At 42.0% G+C, this 26406-nt stretch overlaps 1 protein-coding gene across 2 annotated transcripts in view; it reads left to right on the plus strand.

Moving 5' to 3' along the window:
* The window catches only part of GMDS (GDP-mannose 4,6-dehydratase), a 636169-nt gene that overhangs the window by 504756 nt on the left and 105007 nt on the right, over window positions 1–26406 (plus strand). For both annotated transcript variants that reach the window (XM_032250133.1, XM_032250134.1), the window contains exon 8: window positions 14268–14386. In XM_032250133.1, the coding sequence (XP_032106024.1) occupies window positions 14268–14386 (119 nt within the window). The remainder of the gene's footprint in view (window positions 1–14267; window positions 14387–26406) is intronic.

Below are 26406 nucleotides of genomic sequence, written 5' to 3' on the forward strand. Positions count from 1 at the left end.
ACATATGAGTGAGAACATATGGTGTTTAGTTTGCTGAGAATGATGGTTTTCTGGCTTCATCCATGTCCCTGCAAAGGACATGAACTCATCCTTTTTTATGGCTGCATAGTATTCCGTGGTGTATATGTGCCACATTTTCTTTATGCAGTCTATCATTGATAGGCATTTGGGCTGATTCCAAGTCTTTCCTGTTTTGAATAGTGCTGCAAGAAACTTATGTGTACATGTGTCTTTATAGTTGAATGATTTACAATCCTTTGGGTATATACTCAGTAATGGGATTGCTGGGTCAAATGGTATTTCTGGTTCTAGATCTTTGAGGAATAGCCACACTGTCTTCCACAATGGTTGAACTAATTTATCCTCCCACCAAGAGTATAAAAACATTCTATTTCTCCACATCCTCTCCAGCGTCTATTGTTTCCTGACTTTTTAATGATTGCCATTTTAACTAGTGTGAGATGGTATCTCATTATGGTTTTGATTTGCATTTCTCTAATGACCAGTGTTGATGAGCTTTTTTTCATATGTTTATTGGCCACATAAATGTCTTCTTTTGAGAAATATCTGTTCATATCCTTTGCCCACTTTTTGATGGGGTTGTTTTTTTCTTTAAATTTGTTTAATTTCCTTGTAGATTCTGGATATCAGCACTTTGTCAGATGGATAGATTGCAAAACTGTTCTCTCACTCTGTAGGTTGCCTGTTCACTGATGATAGTTTCTTTTGCTGGACAGGGGCTTTTTAGTTTAACTAGATCCCATTTGTCAATTTTGGCTTTTGTTGCTATTGTTTTTGGTGTTCTAGTCATGAAGTCTTTGCCCATGTTTGTGTCCTAAATGGTATTGCCTAGGTTTTCTTCCTGGGTTTTTATGGGTTTAGGTCTTACACTTAAGTCTTTAATCCATCTTGAGTTAATTTTTGTATAAGGTGTGAGGAAGGGGTCCAGTTTCAGTTTTCTGCATATGGCTAGCCAGTTTTCACAACACAATATATTAAATAAGGAATCTTTTCCCCATTGCTTGTTTTTGTCAGGTTTGTCAAAAATCAGATGGTTGTAGATGCGTGGCATTATTTCTGAGGCCTCTGTTCTGTTCCATTGGTCTATATATCTGTTTTGGTACGTACCATGCTATTTTGTTTACTGTAGCCTTGTAGTATAGTCTGAAGTCAGGTAGCATGATGCCTCCAGCTTTGTTCATTTTTCTTAGAATTGTCTTGGCTATACGGGATATTCTTTGGTTCCATATGAAATTTAAACTAATTTTTTTCTAATTCTGTGAAGAAAGTCAATGGTAGCTTGATGGACATAGCATTGAATCTATAAATTTCTTGGGCAATATGACCATTTTCATGATATTGATTCTTCTTATCCTTGAACATGGAATGTTTTTCCATTTGTTTCTGTCCTCTCTTATTTTCTTGAGCAGTGGTTTGTAGTTCTCCTTGAAGGGGTCCTTCACATCCCTTGTAAGTTATATTCCTAGGCATCTTATTTTCTTTGTAGCAATTGTGAATGGGAGCTCACTCATGATTTCACTCTCTATTATTGGTGTATAAGAATGCTTGTGATTTTTGCACACTGATTTTGTATCCTGAGATTTTGCTGAAATTGCTTATCAACTTAAGGAGACTTTGGGCTGAGACAATGGGGTTTTCTAAATATACAAGCATGTCATCTGCAAACAGGGACAATTTGACTTCCTTTTTTCCTACTTGAATACCCGTTATTTCTTTCTCTTGCCTGATTGGCCTGGCCAGAACTTCCAATGCTGTGTTGAATAGGAGTGGTGAGAGAGGGCATCTTTGGCTTGTGCCAGTTTTCAAAGGGAAAACTTTTGTCTTTTTGTCTTCCAGCTTTTGCCCATTCAATATGATATTGGCTGTGGTTTTATCATAAATAGCTCTTACTATTTTGAAATAGGTTCCATCAGTAGCTAGTTTATTGAGAGTTTTTAGCATGAAGGTTGTTGAATTTTATCGAGGGCCTTTTCTGCGTCTATTGAGATAATCATGTGGTTTGTATTATTGGTTCCGTTTATGTGTTGGATTACATTTATTGATTTTCTTATGTTGAACCAGCCTTGCATCCCAGGGATGAAGCTGACTTGATCATGGTGGATAAGCTTTTGATGAGCTCTTGGATTTGCTTTGCCAGTGTTTTATTGAGAATTTTTGCATCGATGTTCTTCAGGGATATTGGCCTGGATTTTTCTTTTGTTGTTGTGTCTCTGCCAGGTTTTGGTGTCAGGATGATGTTGGTTTCATAAAATGAGTTAGGGAGGATTCCTCTCTTTGTATTGTTTGGAATAGTTTTATTAGGAATGGTACTAGCTCCTCTGGTACCTCTGGTAGAAGTTGGCTGTAAATCATCTGGTCTTGGACTTGTTTTGGTTGGTGGGCTACTAATTGCTGACTCAATTTCAGAACTTGTTATTGGTCTGTTGGGGGATTCAACTTCTTTCTGGTTCAGTCTTGGGAGGGTATATGTGTCTAGGAATTTATCTATTTCTTCTAGATTTTCTAGTTTATTTGTATAGGGGTGTTTATAGTATTCTCTGATGGTAGTTTGTATTTCTGTGGGATCAGTGGTGATATCTCCTTTATGTTTTGTTTTTTTTTTTTTTTTTTGAGATAGAGTTTTACTCTTGCTGCCCAGACTGGAGTGCAATGGTGCAATCTCAGCTCATTACAACCCCTGCCTCCTGGGTTCAAGCGATTCTCCTGCCTCAGCCTCCCAAGTAGCTGGGATTACATGCATGTGCCACCATGCCTGGTTAATGTTGCCTTTTTTTTGTCTTTTATTATTATTATTATTATACTTTAGGCTCTGGGGTACATGTGCTGATCATGCAGGATTGTACATACATGGCAATGTGGTTTGCTGCCTGTATCCAGCCTGTCACCTATATCTGGCATTTCTCCCCAGATTATTCCTCCCAACCTCCCCACCCCCCTCTGTCCCTCCCCTAGCCCCTGCCAACAGACCTCAGTGTGTGATGCTCCACTCCCTGTGTCCATGTATTCTCATTGTTCAACACTTACCTATGAGTGAGAACATGTGGTGTTTGATTTTCTATTCTTCTGTCAGTTTGCTGAGAATGATGGTTTCCAGATTCATCCATGTTCCTGCAAAGGACACGAACTCATCATTTTTTATGGCTGCATAGTATTCCATGGTGTATAATGTGCCACATTTTCCCTGTCCAGTCTATCATTGATGGGCATTTCGGTTGGTTCCAGGTCTTTGCTCTTGTAAACAGTGCCGCAATGAACATATGTGTGCATGTGTCCTTATAATAGAACAATTTATAATCCTTTGGATATATACCCAATAATGAGATTGTTGGGTCAAATGGAATTTCTATTTCTAGGTCCTTGAGGAAGCACCACACTGTCTTCCACAATGGTTGAACTAATTTACATTCCCACCAACAGTATAAAAGTGTTCCCATTTCTACACGTCCTCGCCAGCATCTATTGTCTCTAGATTTTTTAATGATCGCCATTCTAACTGGCATGAGATGGTATCTCAATGTAGTTTTGGTTTGCATTTGTCTAATGACCAGTGATGATGCGCATTTTTTCATGTTTGTTGGCCTCATATATGTCTTCTTTTGTAAGGTGTCTGTTTATATCCTTCGCCCACTTTTGAATGGGTTTGTTTTTTTCTTGTAAATCTGTTTTAGTTCTTTGTAGATTCTGGATATTAGCCCTTTGTCAGATGGGTAGATTGCAAAAATTTTTTCCCATTCTGTTGGTTGCCGGTTGACTCTAATGATTGTTTCTTTTGCTCTACAGAAGCTCTGGAGTTAAATGTATTTTTAGCAGAGATGGGGTTTCTCCATGTTGGCCAGGCTGGTCTCGAATTTCCAACCTCAGGTGATGTGCCTGCCTTGGCTTCCCAAAGTGCTGGAATTACAGGATTAGCCACCCCTTTATGATTTTTAGGGTGTCTGTTTGAGTCTTCTCTCTCTTCTTCTTTGTCCGTCTGGCTAGTGGTCCATCTATTTTGTTAATCTTTTCAAAAAAATAGGTCCTGGATTCAGTGACTTTCTTGAAGGGTTTTTCGTGTCCCTGTCTCCTTCAGTTCTGCTCTGATCTTAGTTATTTCATGTCTTCTGGTGGCTTTTGAATTTGTTTGCTATTGCTTCTTTAGTTCTTTTAATTGTGATGTTAAAGTGTCGATTTTAGATCTTTCCCTCCTGTGGGCATTTTAGTGCTATAAATTTCCGTTCAAACACTGCTTTAGCCTTATCCCAGGGTTTCTGGTATGTTGTGTCTTTGTTCTCATTGGTTTCAAATAACTTATTTGTTTCTGCCTTTATTTTGTTATTTATCCAGTAGTCATTCAGGAGCAGGTTGTTCAGTTTCCATGTATTTGTGCAGTTTGAATGAGTGTCTTAATCTTGAGTTCAAGTATGATTGCACCTTGGTCTGAGAAACTGTTTGTTATTATTTCCATTCCTTTGCATTTGCTGAGGAGTGTTTTACTTCCTATGTGGTCAGTTTTAGAATAAGTGTGATGTGGTGCTGAGAAGAATATATATTCTGTTGATTTGGATTGGGGAGTTCTATAGATGTCTATTAGGTCTGTTTGGTCAAGAGCTGAGTTCAAGTCCTGAATATCCTTGTTAATTTTGTGTCTTGTTGATGTAATATTAACAGTGGGGTGTTAAAGTTTCCATCATTATTGTGTGGGAGTCTAAGTCTCTTTGTAGGTCTCTAAGAACTTGTTTTATGAATCTGGATGTTCCTGTATTGGGTGCATATATATTTAGGATAGTTAGCTCTTCTTGTTGCATTGATCCCTTTTCCATTATGTAATGCCCTTCTTTGTCTTTTTTGATCTTTGTTGGTTTAAAGTGTGTTTTATCAGAGACTAAGATTGCAACCCCTGCTTTTAAAAATAAGCAAAAGCTTTCTGTTTCCATATTCCTCCATTTCTTTATTTCGAGCCTGTGTGTGTCTTTACATGTGAGATGGGTCCGGTGAATACAGCACACAAATGAGTCTTGACTCTTTTTCCAATTTGTCAGTCTGTGTCTTTTAATTGGGGCATTTAGCCCATTTACATTTAAGTTTAATATTGTTATGTATGAATTTGATTCTGTCGTTATGATGCTAGCTAGTTATTTAGCCTGCTGGTTGATGCAATTTCTTCATAGTGTCAGTGGTCTTTACAATTTGTTATGTTTTTGCAGTGACTGGTACCAGTTTTTCTTTTCCATATTTACTGCTTCCTTCAGGTGCTCTTGTAAGGCAGGCCTGGTGGTGACAAAATCTCTCAGGATTTTCTTGTCTATAAAGGATTTCATTTCTCCTTGACTTACGAAGCTTAGTTTGGCTGCATATGAGATGAAAATTCTTTTCTTTAAGAATGTTGAATATGGCCCCTGCTCTCTTCTGGCATGTAGGGTTTCTGCAGGGAGATTTGCTGTTAGTCTGATGGGCTTCCCTTTGTGGGTAACCCTACCTTTTTCCCTGGCTGCCCTTAAAATTTTCTCCTTCATTTCAACCTTGGTGAATCTGACAATTAGGTGTCTTAGAGTTCCTCTTCTCAAGGAGTATCTTTGTGGTATCCTCTATTCCTGAATTCGAATGTTGGCCTGCTTTGCTGGGTTGGTGATGTTCTCCTGGATAATATCCTGAAGAGTATTTTCCAACCTGGTTTCATTCTTCCCATGAAATGTAGGTTTGGTCTTTTCGCATAGTCCCATATTATTTGAAGGCTTTATTCGTTCTTTTTCATTCTTTTTTCTCTAATATTGTCTTCATGCTTTATTTCATTAAGTTCTTTAATCTCTGATATCCTTCCTTCCACTTGATTGATTCGGCTATTGATAGTTGTGTATGCTTCACGAAGTTCTCCTCCTGTGTTTTTTAGCTCCATCGGATCATTTATGTTCTTCTCTAAACTGGTTATTCTTGTTAGCAATTTGTCTAACCTTTTTTCAAGGTTCTTACCTTCTTTGCATTGGATGAGAACATGCTCCTTTAGCTTGGATTAGTTTGTTATTACCCACCCTCTGAAGCCTACTTCTGTCAATTCATCAAAATCATTCGTCATCTAGTTTCGTTCCCTTACTGGTGAGGAGTTGTGATTCTTTGGAGGAGAAAAAGTGTTCTGGTTTTTGGAATTTTCAGCCTTTTTGAGCTGGTTTTTCCTCATCTTGATGGATTTATCTACCTTTGGTCTTTGATGTTGGTGACCTTTAGGTGGGGTTTTCGTGTGGACATCCTTTTTGTTGATGCTATTCCTGTCTGTTTGTTAGTTTTCCTTCTAACAGTCAGGCCCAGATGGGCACAGTGGCTCAGACCTGCTATCCTAGCACTTTGTTAGGGCAAGGTAGGCAGATCACAAGGTCAAGAGATTGAGACCATCATGACCAACATGGTAAAACCCCATCTCTACTGAAAGTACAAAAATTAGCTGTGAATGGTGGCGCCCGCCTCTAGTCCCAGCTACTTGGGAGGCTCAGGTAGGAGAATCGCTTGAAGCCAGGAGGCAGAGTTGCAGTGACCCAAGACTGTGTCATTGCATTCCAGTCTGGTGACAGAGCAAGACTTTGTCTTAAAAAAACAACAACAACAAAAAATAGGCCCCTCTGCTGCAGGTCTGCTGGAGTTTGCCGGAAGTCCACTCCAGACACTGTTTGCCTGGGTATCACCAGTAGAGGCTGCAGAACAGCAAAGATCGCTGCCTTTTACTTCCTCTGGAAGCTTCATCCCAGAGGAGCACCACCAGTTGCCAGCCAGAGCTCTCCTGTATGAGGTGTCTGTCAACCCCTGCTGAGAAGTATCTCCTAGTCAGGAGGCATGAGGGTCAGGGACCCACCTGAGGAGGCAGTCCGTCCCTTAGCAGATCTTGAGCACTGTGCTGGGAGATCTGCTGCTCTCTTCAAAGCTGGCAGGTTGGAATGTTTAAGTCTGCTGAAGCTGCACCTTCTGTCACCCCTTCCCCCAGGTGCTCTGTCCCAGGGAGATGGGATTTTTATGTATAAGCCCCTGACTGGGGCTGCTGCCTTTTTTTCAGAGATGCCCTGCCCAGAGAGGAGGAGTCTAGAGAGGCAGTCTGGCTGCAGCGGTTTTGCAGAGCTGCGGTATGCTTCACCCAGTTTGAACTTCCCGGTGGCTTTGTTTACACTGCTTGGGGAAAACCACCTACTCAAGCTTCAGTCATGGCAGATACCCCTCACCCCACCAAGCTCGAGTGTCCCAGGTTGACTTCACACTGCTGTGCTGGCAGTGAGAATTTCAAGCCAGTGGCTCTCAGCTTGCTGGGCACCGTGGGGGTGGGATGCGCTGAGCTAGACCACTTGGTTCCCTGGCTTCAGCTGTCTTTCCAGGGGAGTAAATGGTTCTATCTCACTGGTGTTCCAGGTGCTACTAGGGCATGAAAAAACTCCTGCAGCTAGCTCCATGTCTGCCCAAACGGCCACCCAGTTTTGTGCTTGAAACCCAGGGTTCTGGTGGTATTGGCACCTGAGGGAATCTCCTGGTCTGCGAGTTGCAGTGCCCATGGGAAAAGCTTAGTACCTGGGCCAGAATGTACCATTCCTCACGGCACAGTCCTTCACAGCATCCCTTAGCTAGGACAGGGAGTTCCCTGACCCCTTGCATTTCCCAGGTGAGGCAACACCCCACCCCGCTTCAGCTCGCCCTCCTTGAGCTACACCCACTGTCTAACCAGTCCCAATGAGATGAGCCGGGTACCTCAGTTGGAAATGCAGAGATCACCCACCTTCTGCATTGATCTCACTGGGAGCTGCAGACCAGAGCTATTCTTATTCAGTCATCTTTGAGGAATATCAGTTTTAAATGAATATAGGAACATTTTCACTGAACACTGCTTTTTTTTGAAACTCTGAAATCAAGAAAAATATTAAAGCTAAGAGAAAACTTCTGCTTCATTATAACAGTGAAATTGGCTGCACCTTGAAATATGAGGTATTAACAATTTGAGGCTGATGGCTCTCTCCTTTAGTCCCAGCATTTTGGGAGACCAAGGCAGGAAGATTTCTTGAAGCCAGGAGCAATGTAGTCCAAACATACGTTTTTAGTATTTTTATATACTAAAAATAAAAAACATTAGCCATGTGTGGTAATGCATGCCTATAGTCCCAGCTACTTGGGAAGTTAAAGATGGAGGACCACTTGAGTCCAGGAGTTCAAGACTGCAGTTAGCTATGATCATGCCACTGCACTACAGCCTGGGTGACTGACCCTGTCTACAAAAAATGGAAAAGTATTTGAGACAGATACCATTAAACTTGGAGAAAATTTAGAGCAGATGGTAGGAACTATACATACAGGTTATGGACTTTGCTCAAAATAATTTCAGCTCTGAAAGATCCACAAAATAATATTATATATTACAGAGATAGAAGTAGAGAATACCCTCATAGATACCCACTTGTACACTATAAGATGGCAAGAAGGTCTTACTGAAAGAGAAGCCAATTTCATTATTGATGTTTAATTTTTTTTTTTTTTTTGAGATGGAGTCTCCCTCTGTCGCCTAGGCTGGAGTGCAGTGGCATGATCTCAGCTCACTGCCGCCTCCACCTTCGGGGGTTCAAGCCATTCTCATGCCTCAGCCACCTCATTGGCTGGGATTACAGGCACCCCACCACCACCACACCCAGCTAAGTTTTGTATTTTTAGTAAAGACACAGTTTTGCCATGTTGGCCAGGCTGGTCTTGAACTCCTTACCTCAAGATATCTACCTGCCTCAGCCTCCCAAAGTGCTAGGATTGCAGGTGTGAGCCACCATACTCAGCTAGAAGCCAATTTTATTGTCACTGACATAGCTTCCTAGCCAAGGGACACTGCAGGTTGTGATCTGGGGTGAAAGCAGAGTGAAAGCAAACATTGCCAGATAGCACTAGGGCAGCTCTATGATTTATGGGTTCCTTTACACTAATCACACTAACCAGCAAAATCTTAAGAAATTATGGCAACCATGGCCTGGGGCAAAGCGTGCAATGCAGTTGGCGAGAGGGCTTTGAGAGAAGCCTGATTTAAAGCTGCAGGATGTCCTCAGTGTACTTTCCTATTTCCCCTGCTAAGGTTCTTCAGCAAACAGCCAGCCCTGTTCAAGTATAATAATAAGTAGAAAGGCACTACCCCAGAATCTATGCTTGAGTGGGAGTGGGGAGAGGATTGCAAGAAGAAAAGGGACATAAGAAAGCAGATGCACAGTACCTATCATAAGGGGTATCATTCAAAAAATTAAGCAGTTGGAGTTTGGGTAATTGTTCTCTACAGAGTCAAAGAAATTACAGGCCACATACTTTTGTTAAGTTTGCAGAAGGCAAAGGTGGGCAAATTATAGTCCATGGGCCTGCGTTTTATGGGAACACAGTCATACCCATTTGATTCCATATTGTCCATGGCTGTTTTGTGCTACAACAGCAAAGCAACAGAGACCATATGGTTCACAAGCCTAAAATGTTTACTATCTGGCTTTATAAGAAAAAAGTTGTCTGTCCCCTGGCTTAAATAAAGTCACCAAGAGATAAAAAGCAAGCTGGTAGTATACAGGAAAAGTATGGAAGAGAAAAAAAGCCCTTACAGAAAATGAAACCGTATTAGCAACAAAATGTAAAATAAATGTTACGAAAACAATCCGGCGAACAGGCTGGAGGAAATCACATAAAATGATACAAAACAAAGCCCAAAAATGATTAGCTAGGAGATAATAGATGTAAAAGATAGAACAAAAGAGATACAACATGTACATAATTGGTGTGCCTGAAAAAGAAAGCTAATAGACGAGATTAGATATAGTCAAATATAAATAGAAGAAATAAATATATAACTAAAATCTGCAAATTGAAAAAACAAATGATGTCCTAGGAAACTGATTCAGAATAATTAACACTAGACTAGGAGCTATTCAATATTATATTGTTTCCAGGGAAGACAAATGTTAACCCCAACCTTGGAGTTTGTAGCTGTGTATTCCTGGCCAGAGAGAAAAGATCAAGGGCAAAACAAATTTTGACATCACCTCTTTCTTTTAGTACATTTGGTGTCAATGTAGAATGATATGTTAGCAAAGGGCTATATGGCTTTCTAAATTGTGTTCTTTTATTTTTGGTGCTTTTATTATCTTTTTTTCTGATCAGTAATGTTGTATCTTTAAAATGTCTGAAAGCCCCTTAACCTGAGGAGTCCACATGCCACAGTGCTTTTGCCCAGGAAGAAAATAGAGTGAGAGAGCCATAAGGCCAGACTTCGGTTTTATACTGTTTGTTTTTAACTAGCATAGTTTTATTAATTAAAACTAACCCAAAAACCTAAGACCTACCTATGTGGATTCCATAAAGCATAAGACCCGGCTGACCACAAAACTACTGGAGGTCCTGACTCAAACTGAATACCAGGCTGCCGTCATGAAAACAGCTACTAAATAATGTTTAGAGATGAAATGTGTATGAATGGATTCAGACTGGGCATCCTTTCTCTGAAACTTTAATTTCCATTTGTTCAAATTTCCATGATTTTTGTTAGATATTTCATGTATGTTCTCCCCTGAAACTGTGTGTGTGTGTGTGAATGTGTGTGTGTGTGTGTGTGTGTGTAGTTTTAAGATTTCTGTGACAGTAGCACGTATAGCACAAAGGACCAGGCTGAAAAAGCAGCAGTCAAATACACATAGTTAAACATAACCTTCATTAACAAATCTTGTTATTCATGGATGCCAGCTCAGTTAATAAGTGTTTGTGGCTTGGATACTGAACTGGAGGTTAATGTTGAGGTGGAAGCAATTGTAGAATCCAGATTTTTAAGACAAACACGCATCCCACCACAGAAGGCATGCATGGAATCAGGTGTAGTCAGTCGGCTGTGGTGATGCACTTTGGGTGTTCTCCTTCACTGGTCCAGCTGTGAACAGCACCAGAGCTGGCAACTTCCCAAGCAGAGGAGTGGCCCTTCCCAAGCCTCCTGAACCACTTCTGCATTCACCCCTCAAGTGACCAAATGGCAGACTGTGAGAGAAGTGTATTTTTATTTGACATTTTAAAATTAAAGTTTTATTTTGACTTCTGTAAATTGGATTTGTAGAACAGATAGATTAATAACATAGTTACAAAAGAGTCCATGTCCAAATTTAAGTAATATTTATACACATCTTGACTTGGCCATAAAAGGTCAATGATATGGAGTCAGGTTTCCCTGAAACTACATTTGCTTAAAAGCAAAATGAATGCAAGACGTGATTTGAAAACTGCACTGTTTTTTGGCAATTAAGGGACATTTTTACATTAAAGAATCTGAAGCCCTGGCACATTCCTTAACTGATTTGCTTTCCTCTCTGTGAGATGGATTAAAAAACAGGAGACTTTTTTCATGTGCACTGGTAATCAGGTCAGGACTGAAAGCAAATAAGTATTTGAGGAAGTGGACAAGTCAGTCACATCCTCAAAGGACACTGAAAGAATGCAGGAAGACTGTCTTTTTCCTCCTTCATTCCTTGAGAGACAAAGAGAGAAGACTGACCTCTAAGACATGTAACCTCAACACTATTTCTCTAGTCAGAAGCCAAAGCTGGGTGGCAATTTGATCACAGAGTGTGGCCTGGCCGTGTCATGGGTCATGTGGTCCAGCATGTGAACAGGAAGGTGAGAACGGGTGAACTTTTGCCTCAGTTGTGCCATCCATCAGAGAATAAATGGAGCACATCAACGTGTGCAGCTGTATAAGGAGGCGGATGGCTGCGTCCTTCTCACACAGGGGCCTTTGTCTCCTGGACATGATCTAGCATTACGACGGGATGCACTCAGCCTCGGCTTTGTGGCGAACTGCTAACCCATTATCACACCAGAACACAGGACCATTTATCTTCTAATCCAGAGTGTCACCTGTTCTTCATTTACCAGTCAATAACCATTAATTATGCTCAGTGGAAATTTAAACAAAGCCCTTTCCCTCTGTTGAAACCAGTAAACTATTCAGTAATAACAAATAAATCTGGAGTTGTATATCCTTTCTCTTCTCATTCCCAGACTGGAGTCTGGTACAATATGAACTTTAGAGGAAATGCCTAGAAATTGATAGGTCAAAGGCCATAGATAGTCTGATGGAGAAGAAAAGGGCAGATTCTTGGCTCTTGCTCTGGTAAAAGGAGAGGCCCCGACTGATCCCCAGATTCCTGCCGGGAACAAAACAAGCACCAGGGGATTCGGGCCGGTGTTTAAAGTGATCCACCATTAACTGACAGTCATATTTTCTCCTTTCATTTTTAGCAAGCTTTCTTTCACATGACTAAAAATAGGACTTTTTTGAGACCACTGTAACACAGTGGACTGTTTCTAAAGAAATAAAATAAGCTGAGTGGTCCTGAAAGACCTATTTGAAATGTTATTTTTAGAATGGAAATTTGAGTCAAACACATTTAAGTGTATTTACCTCCTCACATCTAATCCCGCAGAAGAATGTTCAGATAGGAATTCTAGCCAGAAGCGTAATTTAATTTTTCCTAAAAATTCTGAAGGTATTTTGGCAAAAGCCAAAATAAGTTTGTGTGTGTGTGTGTGTGTGTGTGTGTGTGTACGCTTGTGCCTCTGTGTGTGTCCACGAATACACTCGTGTGCCCACTTGGGTGAAGTGGGACGCTCAGCTTAGTTGGGAAGCGTGCCAAAGGGCGGGCTGGATCCCAGTGAAGCCACCATACTGTGTGCACTGGAATTCATTCCAATGGCTAGACTTGGGACCCTGGTCCGGGACCTAGAGAGAGGTCAGCATTCCCAGACAGATGAGGGGACAGGGCGTTTCAGGCCACGGAAACTTCTCTTGCAGGCACAGACCTGCAAGGAGCAGCTGCTCACTAGGCCTCTGTTCATGCGCACAGGCCTTGGTGCCCTTTTAAAAAGATACCTTGGGGAGCTTCTTGACAAATGGTACTGGGCCTCGGCTTAGCCAATAGGGCCTGGGCTGCATTTCAAATCTCATTGCTCTCCTCATCCCCCAGTGTTTAACAGCATTCAGAGAGCTGCCACGCCATGGTAGACTCCATCTGCTTGTGTGGACTATGCCAAAACAGTAAACAGCTTGTATTTCATGCCTTTTCTTTTTTTTTGAGAAGGAGTCTCACTCTGTCAACCAGGCTGGAGTGCAGTGGCCTCGGCTCACTGCAACTTCCACCTCCTGGGTTCTAGCAATTCTACTGCCTGAACCTCCCGAGTAGCTGGGACTATAGGTGCATGCCACCACGCCCAGCTAATTTTTGTATTTTTAGTAGAGATGGGGTTTCACCATGTTGGTAAGGCTGGTCTTGAACTCCTGACCTCAAGAGCTACCACGCCCAACCTATTTCATGCCTTTTAAAAGCTCAGCTGCCTGGGTGTAGTGACTCATGCCTGTAATCCTTGCATTTTGGGAGGCTGAGGCCGGTGGATTGCCTGAGCTCAAGAGTTCAAGACAAGCCTGGGCAACACGGTGAAACCCCGTCTCTACTAAAGTATAAAAAAGTAGCCAGGTGTGGTGGCGCATGCCTGTATTTCCAGCTACTCGGGAGGCTGAGGCGGGAGAATTGCTAGAACCCAGGAGGCGGAGGTTGCAGTGAGCCAAGAGCGTGCCTGTGTACTCCAGCCTGGGCAGCAGAGCAACTCTGCCTCTAAAAAAAAGAAAAAAGCTCATGCTTTTTTTGCATCCTTAACATTACCTGGGATATTAACGGTAAAGATTCTGAATGATAATCTCCTTTTTTATTTTTTATGAGATGCAGTTTTGCTCTGTCGCCAGGCTGGAGTGCAGTGGCACAATCTCGGCTTGCTGCAACCCCCACCTACTGGATTCAAGTGATTCTCCTGCCTCAGCCTCTCTAGTAGCTGGGACTATGGGCACACACCACCACGCCCAGCTAATTTTTGTATTTTTAGTAGAGACGGGGTTCCACCATGTTGGCCAGGCTGGTTTCCATGTCTAGACCTCGTAATCCACCCACTTTGGCCTACCAAAGTGCTGGGATTACAGGTGTGAGCCACGGCGCCCAGCCCTAAGAGATAGCCTCTAGACCTCTGAGTCCACTCCTCCATGGCTGTGGCCCAGGCCTCCATACCAAGATATTCCTCATATGATTCTGATGCTTGGTAAAAGTTGGGAGCCATTGCTGTATTGGTTAGAATATGGTACGAATTTCATGCTCATGTTCCAGCTGTCCGTGTCCATATCTGATTAAGTGCACTGGAAAGCATTGTGTTTCCAGAGTGGCCATCGAGTGTGACTTTGACATGAACTTGCCTCTCTTTCCCTCTAGGCGATGTGGTTGATGTTGCAGAATGATGAGCCAGAGGACTTCGTAATAGCTACTGGAGAGGTCCATAGTGTCCGGGAATTTGTCGAGAAATCATTCTTGCACATTGGAAAAACCATTGTGTAAGTATACCTGAGAAATGATTGCTTCTAGGTTACTGGTAGTATGCACCTGAGCTTGCTGTGAAGCCTCGGTTCTCGTTGTCATCTTCCCCCTTTACTCTCTTGAAGAGCAGTACAGAAAGTTTTAGTGTGGAATGGGAACTTTGCTCTGCATACAACCCTACTTGTGTTATTTGTCAAATGTTGTCATCATCTAAGCCAAGTTTTTCAAAATGTCTTTTATCTTTCTTCTAAGATGTTTTTAATTTTATTTATTTATAAATATTATTTTTGTTTTTTAAGTTTTAAATTTTTTATCACAATGTAAACACCTTCTTTTATTGTAATTTTATTGTGGCTAATTCTGCTCTTACCAAATCATTGTGATAACGTTACATAATCTTTTTTAATACTTTTATATTTTAAAAAATTGAAACCATCAAAAACTTACAGAAAGGTTACAACCAACTAGCCTTATTCTCTGAACCACTGAGAATAAGCTGCTGTCCTGATGCTTCATCACCTTGAATTTTTGTGTGTATTTTCTGCAAACACAGTGACATTCTCCTGCAGAAACATAACACAACTATTAAACTCAGGAAATTCATAGTGATAAATTATTATCAGCTAATTCACAGGTCCTATGTGAGTTTTGGCAGTTGGGCCAATACTATATGCCTAAAAGGTCTAGTTTATAATCATGCTCTACATTTACTGGTTGCATTAGATGAATTTTGAAGCCAGATTTTTATTGGAGCATTTGAAAGATTTGTGAGAAATCGTTGTAGATAAAAGATACTTTTTTTTTTTATTTTTGGTAATTTGACATTGTGGTAAAATATAGATTAAAAATTTACCAGTTTAACCATTTTTAAGTGTGTAATTCAGTGTCATTAAGTACATTCACAACGTTATGCAACTGTCACCACTATCCATTCCTAGAACTTCCTTACAATTTCCAACAGAAACCTCTGTTCTCATTAAATAACTCCTCATTCTCTTGCCCCTCAGCACTTGATAACCTCTATTTTCCTTGCTGTTTCAGTGTATTTGCCTATCCTGGGTACCTCATGTAAGTGGAATTATGAAATATTTGGTTTTTTGTATCTGGCTTTTTCACCTACCATAATGTTTTCGTAGTTCATCCATGATATAACATTTTATTCCTTTAAACAAAATTATTATTATTTTTAGAGACAGTCACGCACTGCTGCCCAGGTGAGAGTGCAGTGGTATGTTCGTAGCTCACTACAGCCTTGAACTCTTAGGCTTAAGTGATCCTCCTGCCTCAGTCCCCTGAGTAGCTGGCACTACAGGGATATGCCACCATGTCCGGCTAATTTTTTTAAATTTTTTATAGAGATGGGGTCTCTCTCTGTTGCCCAGGCTGGTCTTAAACTCCTGGTTTCACATGTCTTGAGCTCTCATACGTATTTGCTATTAACAAAGTAGTTAACTGATTGAAGACATTTGTCAACAATGAATTGAAGAGATAAAGAAAGTGTAGAAACAATAAGGTTGGGCAACTGATTATATTGCAGAAAGAAACAGTAAAGAAAGTCACACTAGGCCAGGCGCTGTGGCTCACACCTGTATTCCCAGCACTTTGGGAGGCTGAGGTGAGTGGGTCACCTGAGATCAGGAGTTCGAGACCAGCCTGGCCAACATGGGGAAACCCCGACACTAGTAAAAATACGAAAAGTTAGCCAGGCATGGTGGCTCATGCCTGTAATCCCAGCCACTTGGGAGGCTGAGGCAGGAGAATCCCTTGAACTTTGGAGGCGGAGGTTGCAGTGAGCCGAGATCGCACCGTTGCACTCCAGCCTGGGCAACAAGAGCAAAACTCCATCTCAAAAAAAAAAAAAAAAAAAAAGAAAGTCACACTAACATTTTATGCCTGCGTGATCAGAAGAAACCTAACGGAGTCATTTGGCAGAGACAGGCAGTGGCAGGAGGAAGAAAAGCTTGTTGAGGTTCATTGTATAGAGGAGGCGGATCTAGTGAGATATCTTACCCTCTCTGATACCTGACCCCTTCTGGGAAGAACCTAGCCGTGTGTCAGAGTTGGAACATCTTTTTACTGGTTCCAACTTCTGTAGAGCAGTGTTTCTCATACTCTGATGTACTGGGAAGCATTTGGGGATCATGTTAAAGTGCAGATTCTGAATGGGTAGGTCTGGGTAAGGCCAGAAATCCGGAATTCCTGACAGGATTCCAGGTGATGTGATGCCGCTGGTCCACATTTTGAATAGCAAAGCCTGAGAAAATGGGAGGCTTAAGTTTGAAATGAACTCTGACAGTTACCCTTATCACTTTCTACCTTATTTTTAGTCATTAGTGATTTTACCTTCCCTAGTAGACTAGATTTGGATCTGATTCCTTTCTATACTTTACGTTGTGTCTAGCACAGTGTCAGACTAATGGCAAGTAAGAGAGGTTTTCATGAATCAATAATGGAAATAGAACTTTTAGAAGATGGGAAATTTGATTTTAGGGTTTCTGTTTGGAGGGGGCTGTTGCTCAAACATGAAAGAACAAAAATTACAGGGCTTCTTGTGAGAATAGGTCTGGACTTCCTGTTCCTGTCATTAATATGTTAAGGAATACTCCAGACAAGATGAAGACATCAAAAAGCAAGAGTCGTACCTGCTTTTTCATTTTCCTATTCCTGTACTGTGGAAAGAAGTAGACCAAAAGATGACTGGGACCTCCAAAGCATACCATCAAAGTTTCTGGAAGTTCCCCTGGTCACACCATGACTAAATAGGTCTCTAGTATGAGATGGGGTGCTGTGCTTTGGTAAGGGAAGTCATGAAGAGCCTGAGGAACCACATGGTTTGTTCAGTAATCATTAGGCACCCAGTCCCCCCATTCCTGCACAATGTTTTTATGCAGAACAAATTTGTTTAGCTTTCAGGCTATGAATTGACAATAGTTATTCCTAAAGTGGGAACTATATTGAGACAGTATATTGAGGAGTCAGGTTTTTCATACAAACTAATTTATTAAGTATTTTACTTACTTTAAAAATTACAGTAGGCAATCTGTCAAAAATAGCCTAAGAAATCAGAAATGGCCCTTGAGCTTATTTGTTTGGAAGCGTTTAGCATGCTTTCCTCTAATTTACATGTTAAAACATTTGACATTGTTTAAATCCCGAAAATAAGTCAAAGTCCATAATACCATGATCAGTGTCTTGGTGTGTAGTAGACTCAGGGTAATTTGGTTTTTGAATTGTAAGATGGAGAGCAAAAGGTTTTTAATTAGAATCACTTTGTAAAAGTCATTTTCTGTTCATTTACATATTTTCTTTACTGAGCCACCTGATTTAGAAAAACAAGTCTAATATTTGAGAACTTGAGAACACGGATAAAAGGGAACTCTTACATACTTCAGTGGGAACGTAAATTGGCAAAGCCATCATGGATAACAGTATGGAGTTTCCTCAAAATATTGAAAATAGAACTCCCATATGACCCAGCAATCCAACCACTAGGTATATCTCCAAAGGGGATGAAATCAGTATGTCAGAGATGTCTGCATGTTCATGTTTATTACGGCATTATTTACAATAGCCAAGATATGGGGCCAACCTAAATGTCTAATAACAATGACTGGATAAAGAAAATATGGTACATATACACAATAGGATACTATTCAGCCATAGAAAAGAATAAAATCCTGTCATTTGTGACAACGTGGATGAATCTAGAGGACATGGTGTTAAGTGAGATAAGCCAGACACAGAATGACGAATACTGAATGATATCACTCCTGTGAACTCTAAAGAAAGATGATACAGAAGCAGGGAGTAGAACAGTGCTTTTCAGAAACTGAGGAAGGGATAGGGGAAAGAGGCTGGGGAGATGACGGTAAATGGTTACAAAGTAACAATAAGATAGGAGAAATAAGTTCTGGCATTCTGTTGTACAATAGGGTGACTAAGGTTAACAATACCTATTGTGCATGTCAAAATAGCTAGAAGAGAGAATTTTAATGTCACCAGAAAGAAATATGTGCACGAGCCGATAGATACACTGACTGCCATGATTGGATCATTTTACAACATATACATGTATCAAAATATCAAAAAGCAACCCATAAATGTATACAATTACAATGTGTCAATTAAAAACAAAAATAAGAACACTCAGAAAAAAGAGATACTGCCCAATTATTATTTTGTGAACATTTTGTCTCAATATACTTCCAATTTTATGAAAAAATATTGACAATTCATGGCCAAAAGTTAAATAAATCTGTTTTACATAAAAACATTGTGCTTTCCAATTTTATGAAAAAATATTCACATTTTGTGGCCAAAAGCTAAATAAATTTGTTTTGCATAAAAACGTTGTGCAGGAAATGAATGACATTAATTATAGAAAATTTAACATGAGAAGGCAAAAATAAGATTTTTTTCAAATTTTACATATAATATGGGGAGTTGGAAAATAGCATAAAGTTAAGAAGCAAGAAGATATAAAATAATCTTTGCAATATAATTTGATCATGTTGATTCTCTTTTGGTCTTCTATTTCATTTTTTAGGGAAGATACCTCATTTTCAAAAAAAAATTGGCCTTAATTCTTTTGTGGACTTAAAAATGTATTGGTGGATTGATTATGTTTGGGATTTAGGTTTTTTATACCTTTCAAATAAAATTTATGTTGCTTCTAAGCAACCCTCCTTTTTTTTTTTTTTTTTTTCTTTTTTTTTGAGACTGAGTCTCACTGTTACCCAGGCTGGAGTGCAGTGGCACAATCTCGGCTCACTGCAACCTCCACCTCCCCGGTTCCAGTGATTCTCCTGCCTCAGCCTCCCAAGTAGCTGGGATTATAGGCGTGCACCACCACACCTGACTAATTTTTGTATTTTTAGTAGAAATGGAGTTTTACCATATTGGCCAGGCTGGTCTTGAACTCCTGACCTCAAGTGATCCATCGGCCTTGGCCTCCCAAAGTGCTGGGATTACAGGCATGAGCCGCTGTGCCCAGCCCCAAAATTTTAATTAAAATGTATAGTTTAGCAGAAATTAATATCTTCCATTCTCATTAATTACGTTTTTAAATAAACTCTCAAGCGTATTTTAACAGATTTATATTGTATATGTGAATAAGACAGATTATACTTGAACAAGTCTAATGAGAAAAATAAGATGTAAGCATAGCATCTTATTCTTTAAAAACTATGTGCCCTTGGCTGGGCACAGTGGCTTACACGTGTAATCCCATCACTTTGGGAGGCCGAGGTGGGCGGATGGCCTGAGGTCCAGAGTTGGAGACCAGCCTGGCCAACATAGTGAAACCCGTCTCTACTAAAAATACAAAAATTAGCCGGGTGTGGTGGTGGGTGCCTATAATTCCAGCTACTCAGGAGGCTGAGGCAGGAGAATCATTTGCACCTGGGAGGCGGAGGTTGCAGTGAGCCACGACTGCAGCATTGCACTCCAACTTGGGCAACAAGAGCGAAACTCCGTCTCAAAAAAAAAAAAAAAAAACCCGTCTCTACTAAAAATACAAAAAATTAGCTGGGCATGGTGGCGCTAGCCTATAATCCCAGCTACTCAGGAGGCTGAGGCAGGAGAATTGCCTGAACCCAGGAGGCGGAGGTTGTGGTGAGCTGAGATCGCGCCATTGCACTCCAGCCTGGGTAGCAAGAGCGAAACTCCCGTCTCAAAAAAAAAAAAAAAAAAGTGCACTTTTGTTTGTGTTGTCCATAGGAATCAAACATGACATTTTATTATTAGGAGTGTTCTGTTACGCTCCAAAAGTTGCAAAGGATGATACACAAGAATCATTTTTTAAATGTGTGAAGTATCTATGCCAATAAAACCAAGGCTTAAGCATAATGAAAGTATTGATTAATAAATTAAGAAAGGGAGAAACGTAAATGGACTTTTCTAGTAATCAGAGGTCTTTTGTTTTTTAGGAACTGAAACTGAACTCAGAGTAGCCTTAGGGACCTGGTGCTCCTTCAGGGCCCCTCTGCTCCTTGGCTCCTGTTGCCTCCATCCCTCAGCTGCTCCTCATGGCACAGGGCATTCTTGAATGAATTTTGGGGACACAGCCTCCAAAAGAATAGAACCTTTGAGAACAATCCATTTAGAAAAATCCTAAGAACTGTGCCTGGCCGTGTGTGTGTCCTGCAATTATCCCTTGACCTGTCACTGTAGCCAGTGTGGGACTGGATCCAAGGGGCTTGGTCTGTTTTCAGGGTGGGAGGATTCTGGGATGAGCAGCCCCACTGGAAGTGCACCGTTTGAATGAGGGGGAGCAGGGTCTTCCCTTATAGCAGCATGCTATTGCAGAAGAATAGCAGAATGTGGTTCAAGGCAGACAGACAGCCTATGCTCACTGCAGCACACAGGGAGTGGTTAGGGCAAGCCTGGAAGCATGCCAGGAGCCGTGCCCTTACTCTGTTTAATTTCCAGGGCTGGGGCACTGTTGCACTGAGAAGGAAACTGAGGCACAGGGCAATGCAGTGCTCTCCCAAGGTCATGCAGCGAGGGATTAGCAGCCAGGATCTGAAATTAGTATTTTGTGACCCCAGATGCCCCTCTTTTCTTTATATGCACTTTTTATTCTTCTTGTCATATACTGTCAAAAAAACTTTATGATAGGATATTTGCAGTGAACACGGACCCAGGTCTTCATGCCTGTGGGCATAGTCTCATTCCCAGGTTATCTTCCATGCTCTCAACAGCTGAGGGTGCTCTGTAAATATTTAATTAAGCACAAATGGATATCCCAGAAGCCGACTTATCCGGAAAGTCCTCCCAGAAATGCCCACTGTCACCCTGATTTCCCCAGATTTCATGCTTGGTGCTATTCCCTCTCACGTGGTGGGGACAGCTTGAGGGAAACCACTATGCATCCTCCCTAGAGGCCTGTTGGAACTGTCCTACTGGGAATGAAGAGGACGCGCATTCAGTGGAGAACATGGAGAAGGAACAGAGCAATTGATTTGAATCTTAGAATCAGCAGGATTTGGTGGACAGCTAGATGTAGAGGGTGAAAAAGAGCCAAGGTCTCTAGTTTCGTTAGCAGTGACGTTAAGTAAGCTAGAAAGCTTTCTGCTCACTCATAGTTCTACCTGCTCTGCGTTGTGTGCTTGCCTTATATTACATGAGGCTACGCTATATCAGACACACCAATCAGTACTGGGAACATTCTCACTTTTGCTGTTTTAAGATCTGCTGTCTCTTCCCATTCCTGCTACTGTTTTTGAAATTTATCCGTTGTAAAGTTCACCGAAAAGACATGACACGTGTCACCATCTGTATATTTAGAATCGACACAAATATTTGCTCTTGAAGTCTTTGACATCACTTGAGTAATTTGACCCATTTTTGCTTTACATTTATTAGAAAATAGCACATTAATTTGAGTTTGGGTTAGAAGATATTCAGGGGAACAGATAAGTAATACATGTGGTCGTGATAAAATTTAAGGTAAGGTTTTAAATTCTTATCCAGGCCAGGTGCGGTGGCTCACGCCTGTAATCCTAGCACTTTGGGAGGCCAAGGCAGGTGGATCACAAGGTCAGGAGTTCAAGACCAGACTGGCCAACATGGTGAAACCCCGTCTCTACTAAAAAATACAAAAATTAGCTGGGTGTGGTGGCTTGTGCCCGTAATCCCAGCTACTTGGGAGGCTGAGGTAGGAGAATTGCTTGAACAGGGACCCAGGAGGCAGAGGTTGCAGTGAGCCAAGATGGCGCCACTGCACTCCAGTCTGGGCTACAAAGCGAGACCCCATTTAAAAAAAAATAATTTTTATCCAGTCATTTGTATTGAGAAAGGCAGCCTTATGACAGCTGCTTTCTTCTAAGAATGCGTGTGTGTGCGTGCGCACGTGTGTGTGTGTGCATCTGTGTGTGTGTGTGTGTGTGTGTGTGTGTGTAGCACATTGCATTGTTGGGGCTCTTTTTAGTGCTATGTTTTGTTTTTCACTTTCCCATCAACTTACCACTAAGTACATTGTGTGTAAAGGAAACACTTCTCCTGCAATTAAAATGATACTAGGATAAACCAAACAGGCAAATACTTGTCTTGACTAATTTTCTGTCATTAATCTTGTTAAATTTTGAGAAGAGGGTTGTAAGATTAGCCTACAACCAGGTGAGAACCAACATCTGCTGCTTGTTGGGGGTGGGTGGGTAATGTTTCAGGCAGGGAAATTGTTATTATAGTCTGTGGTACTGAATTTACATTTTCAGTAAAAGTCACAAAAGAAATGTGCATGAGCACATTGTGCTCATGCACATTTCTCTTTTCATTTTACACTGTTTTCTGATGGGTGGGATTTCTGGACTCCGGGCCCTGAGCCGAAGCCTCTGGAGGCTGATCTTAAAGACAGTAGCTGAGAAGGAAGGCCTGGCTGCAGTTTCCGGGGGTGGATCAAGCATCCCTGTGGCCAGTGTAGCTACTGTAAGGCATTCCTCGGGAGTTTGCCGAGCCTGGGACTGTCTTACTGTGGGAGAGCACATCCCTCCACTCCATCGGTCGTTGGTGATGAACAGAACTCTCCCGTGATGAGCTGTGCTTCTAAGGGCTCTATGTAGTCCCAACATCCAGAGAAAGAAAATCGCTGCAGCTCTGTATTTTTCCCTATAGCAAAATTTCAAATCTTTCCATGTGCTGTGTTTAGACCAGCCACCTTTGATCCCTGAGATAGATTTAACTCCCACCTCAGCAGCTTGCTGAAGCTTCCTTTGATGTCCATGTTGTGACCAAGCTGAGGAAAATCTGTGACACTGAGTTATGGAAATATAACTTGCCTTCATTCACCGTCACTCAAAATCCTCATTAGAACTAGAAAAAGCAGTCATGCTAGAAAACCTGCATAGAAAAGCCAATTTCTGAGTGTAGGCACCCTGAGAACTTTCTGGAGAGACTCTAAAGGGACTCACACCTTCAGGAGTATTCACATTCTATTTAGTCATCATAAAGAGATTGGACTTTTTTTTTTTTTTTTTTTGAGGCAGAGTCTCGCTCTGTTGCCAGACACCAGTTTGGAATGCAGGAGCACGATCTCGGCTCACTGCAACCTCCACCTTGCCTCCCAGGTTCAAGTAATTCTCCTGCCTCAGCTTCTGGGTAGCTGGGACTACAGGTGCGCGCCACCATGCCCAGCTAATTTTGTATTTTTAGTAGAGACGGGGTTTCACCATGTTGGCCAGGATGGTCTTGATCTCTTGATCTGCCCGCCTCGGCCTCCCAAAGTGCTGGGATTACAGGTGTGAGCCACTGTGCCCAGCCTGAACTTTTCGTAAAAGCTTCAAGTTACCGTTTAAATGAGGCCTTCTTCTCTTTTTCCTCTCGATTTCTCCCTCTCTGTCTCTCTACCTCCCTCCTGGAAATCTGAGTCCTACTGTCATTTATATTTCCGAACTTCTAAGATGCTTAGATTTTTAACCCTTAAAACCAAAATACTGCAAGTTAAGGTGATATGTGCCTTTGTTGGAGCAGCCGACTTTTGAATTATTGTCACCTGCAAGATCTAATTTGAACCCTCATGTCATGCTGGGCTGTGTGTCTGAGGAAACCCTCATTCCATTTCATAGGCAGTTGATGCAATTCACTAGGTCACAGGCCCATTTTCATTTTTAGCCAAGGGGCTGTTAGATCCTCAAAATAACTGCTGCCTTTATAAGTACCTAAACAGCTGGTTCAGTACCTCACACCTCTTAGATGCTCTATAAATGTGCTCTTTGCTCATCTCATTTCCTCTCAGTGCCAAACTAATCAAAGAGAATTGAAAGAGATAGACTCTGAGTGACAGTTAAGAACACATTATTTACAAATGTCTATGCAAAGCTGAAGGCATTGTGCAAATTTATTATATCAATACTGAAGTAATAGCCTCACAATCATGACTGGAGTTATGTCTGCAGAAAGTTAGATGTAAGCTGGCCCTTGTCCAAATTGGGAGATATGGATGATAGAAGAAGGAAGGCATTCCAGGTGGGTGGGAGGGCATGAGAAAAGGCAGGGAGGCAGGACCTAGTGCATCGTGTGTGGGCGCTGGGCAAGCTGATGAGCGAGGGTGGACCAGCCTGGCCACACTGGGCCCATCAGATGCCTGCTCCTACGGTTCCCTCTACTTCCCCAGCCCCTTCCCACTCATTCTTCAGAACTTAGCTTAGGCATCCTCCCTCTGACCAACACCCTGCCTCCACCTAGTCTGTGCCAGGTGCCTACCTTGTGGCTCTGACAGCACCCTGGCTCTCTGCCATGATTCCTTCGCAAGACTGTGGTGGCCACAGACTGCAGGCTCCTTAAGGACAGAGACATGTCTAGCTTCCACATATTCCTGTCCTTAGCAACTGGCTTAGCTCACTGGCTGGCACCTAGTGGGTGCTTGGTAAAGATTTGTGGGGGCGGGAGGAAGGAAGATGGATAGACACAGTTGTGCAGGCGAAGGAGGTACAGATGCAGATGGCCCGGAACAGTGGCGGAGACTCTGTGGGTGCTTGAGCACTGGGTCATTTTGACACTGCCTCCTTGCCGTGGTCCTCCAGGAAGGTCTCCATACATTTTGCTTTCCCCCATACAGCAGCAGAAGCTTCACTCTTAGCCCTGGGGGTGGCTAGTATGCCCCAGGTGGGTTGATATAAATGAAGAAGGCAGCTAGAGCACGTTTACTGAGCTGTTCGTTGAAATGCTAGCTCTGCATCAGAAGATCTTTTCACTGTCATTTTCACAGCCGAGGAGAGCCATCTCTGGTCTTGTCTTTTTATCATCATCATCATCATTTTTATTATCTGATCTCTTGAGCTACCCTCAGTAGGCACCACCTCACAAGGCTTTTTGCGTTGAGTTCATCTTCCTAGTCTGACTTTCTAGGGAGGAAGCATAAGAAAAGACTGAGAGGAGAGCCTCCCTATTAAGTAATTGCTCAGTCCTACTGATAAAAAGAAGAAAGCAAAGGAAGTATTGACCAATTAACTACTCTCACTGAAATTAGTGTTTGAGGAGGCCTCCCCACAAAAATGGCAGTGCCCTTGTAAGAGGGTACCACACCCTTTCAGCTCAGACTCTGTGAAACAGGCATTGTCTGGGCCCAGGGTGGGGCAGCCCAGGAGCCTGACTTGGCAGCCTTGGCTCCAGCACCCCTTCCCCATGTGCCATCTGTAAATTGCTCAGCCCTGTAAACTCCTGTTCCTTCATTTATACATTGCAGATTATGCTACTTGCCTGCCTCTTGGCATTTGAATTCAGCAAGTAATGTTCATGAGGGCTCCATGATAGAGAAATCAGAATAGATGCAGGCGTTAATCTTAGAAGTGCCTTCTACATGAACAACTATAAAATGGATTTAAATTTCACATTTTTTATTGTAGTCAGTTATTCATTAACTACAACATAACTGCTGGGCTTAGTCCTGCCAGAAGCCCCTTACTTAGAATAATTTTCATAAATGGAAGAATTCTAGGCATGATTGGAGGCTAACCAGCCTTATTTTCAGTAGCAATGCAAGAGACCATACACAGCTAAGGTTTTCATCGATCCAGGGTTTACCCTTTAGACTAGTGCTGCATTTTAAATGTTAAGAGTGTGTCTGTGATTAAAACAGTGGTTCCCTGAGCATAAAAGTGACACCTGTCCTTCTCTCCCCTGTCCCACTAGCAGGTCACCTTGGTGCCCCTTGGAACAGTGCCTCCTCCTGGCCTGTGTGTGTGTGTGTGTTTTGTTTTTGTTTTTTTTTTTAAGACAGAGTCTCGCTCCGTTGCCCAGGCTGGAGTGCAGTAGCACATTCACGGCTGACTGCAGCCTCCCGGGTTCAAGAGATCCTCCCACCTCTGCCTCCCAAGTAGTTGGGACAACAGGTGCACACCACCATGCCCAGCTAATTTTTGTGTTTGGAGACCTTACATGGTTTCACCACATTGCCCTGGCTGGTCTCGAGGTCCTGGCTTCAAGCAGTTCACCTGCCTCTGCTTCTCAAAGTGCTGGGAGCCACTACACGTGGCCCCTGGCCCTCCTTTGAGGCTCCCTCTCATCTTTTACAGATGCTCTCATCAGGATTAGGGTCCCT

The sequence above is a fragment of the Sapajus apella genome, unplaced genomic scaffold, assembly GCF_009761245.1.
Source record: "Sapajus apella isolate SASKATOON/1434 unplaced genomic scaffold, GSC_monkey_1.0 scaffold70, whole genome shotgun sequence".
Classification (NCBI taxonomy): domain Eukaryota; kingdom Metazoa; phylum Chordata; class Mammalia; order Primates; family Cebidae; genus Sapajus; species Sapajus apella.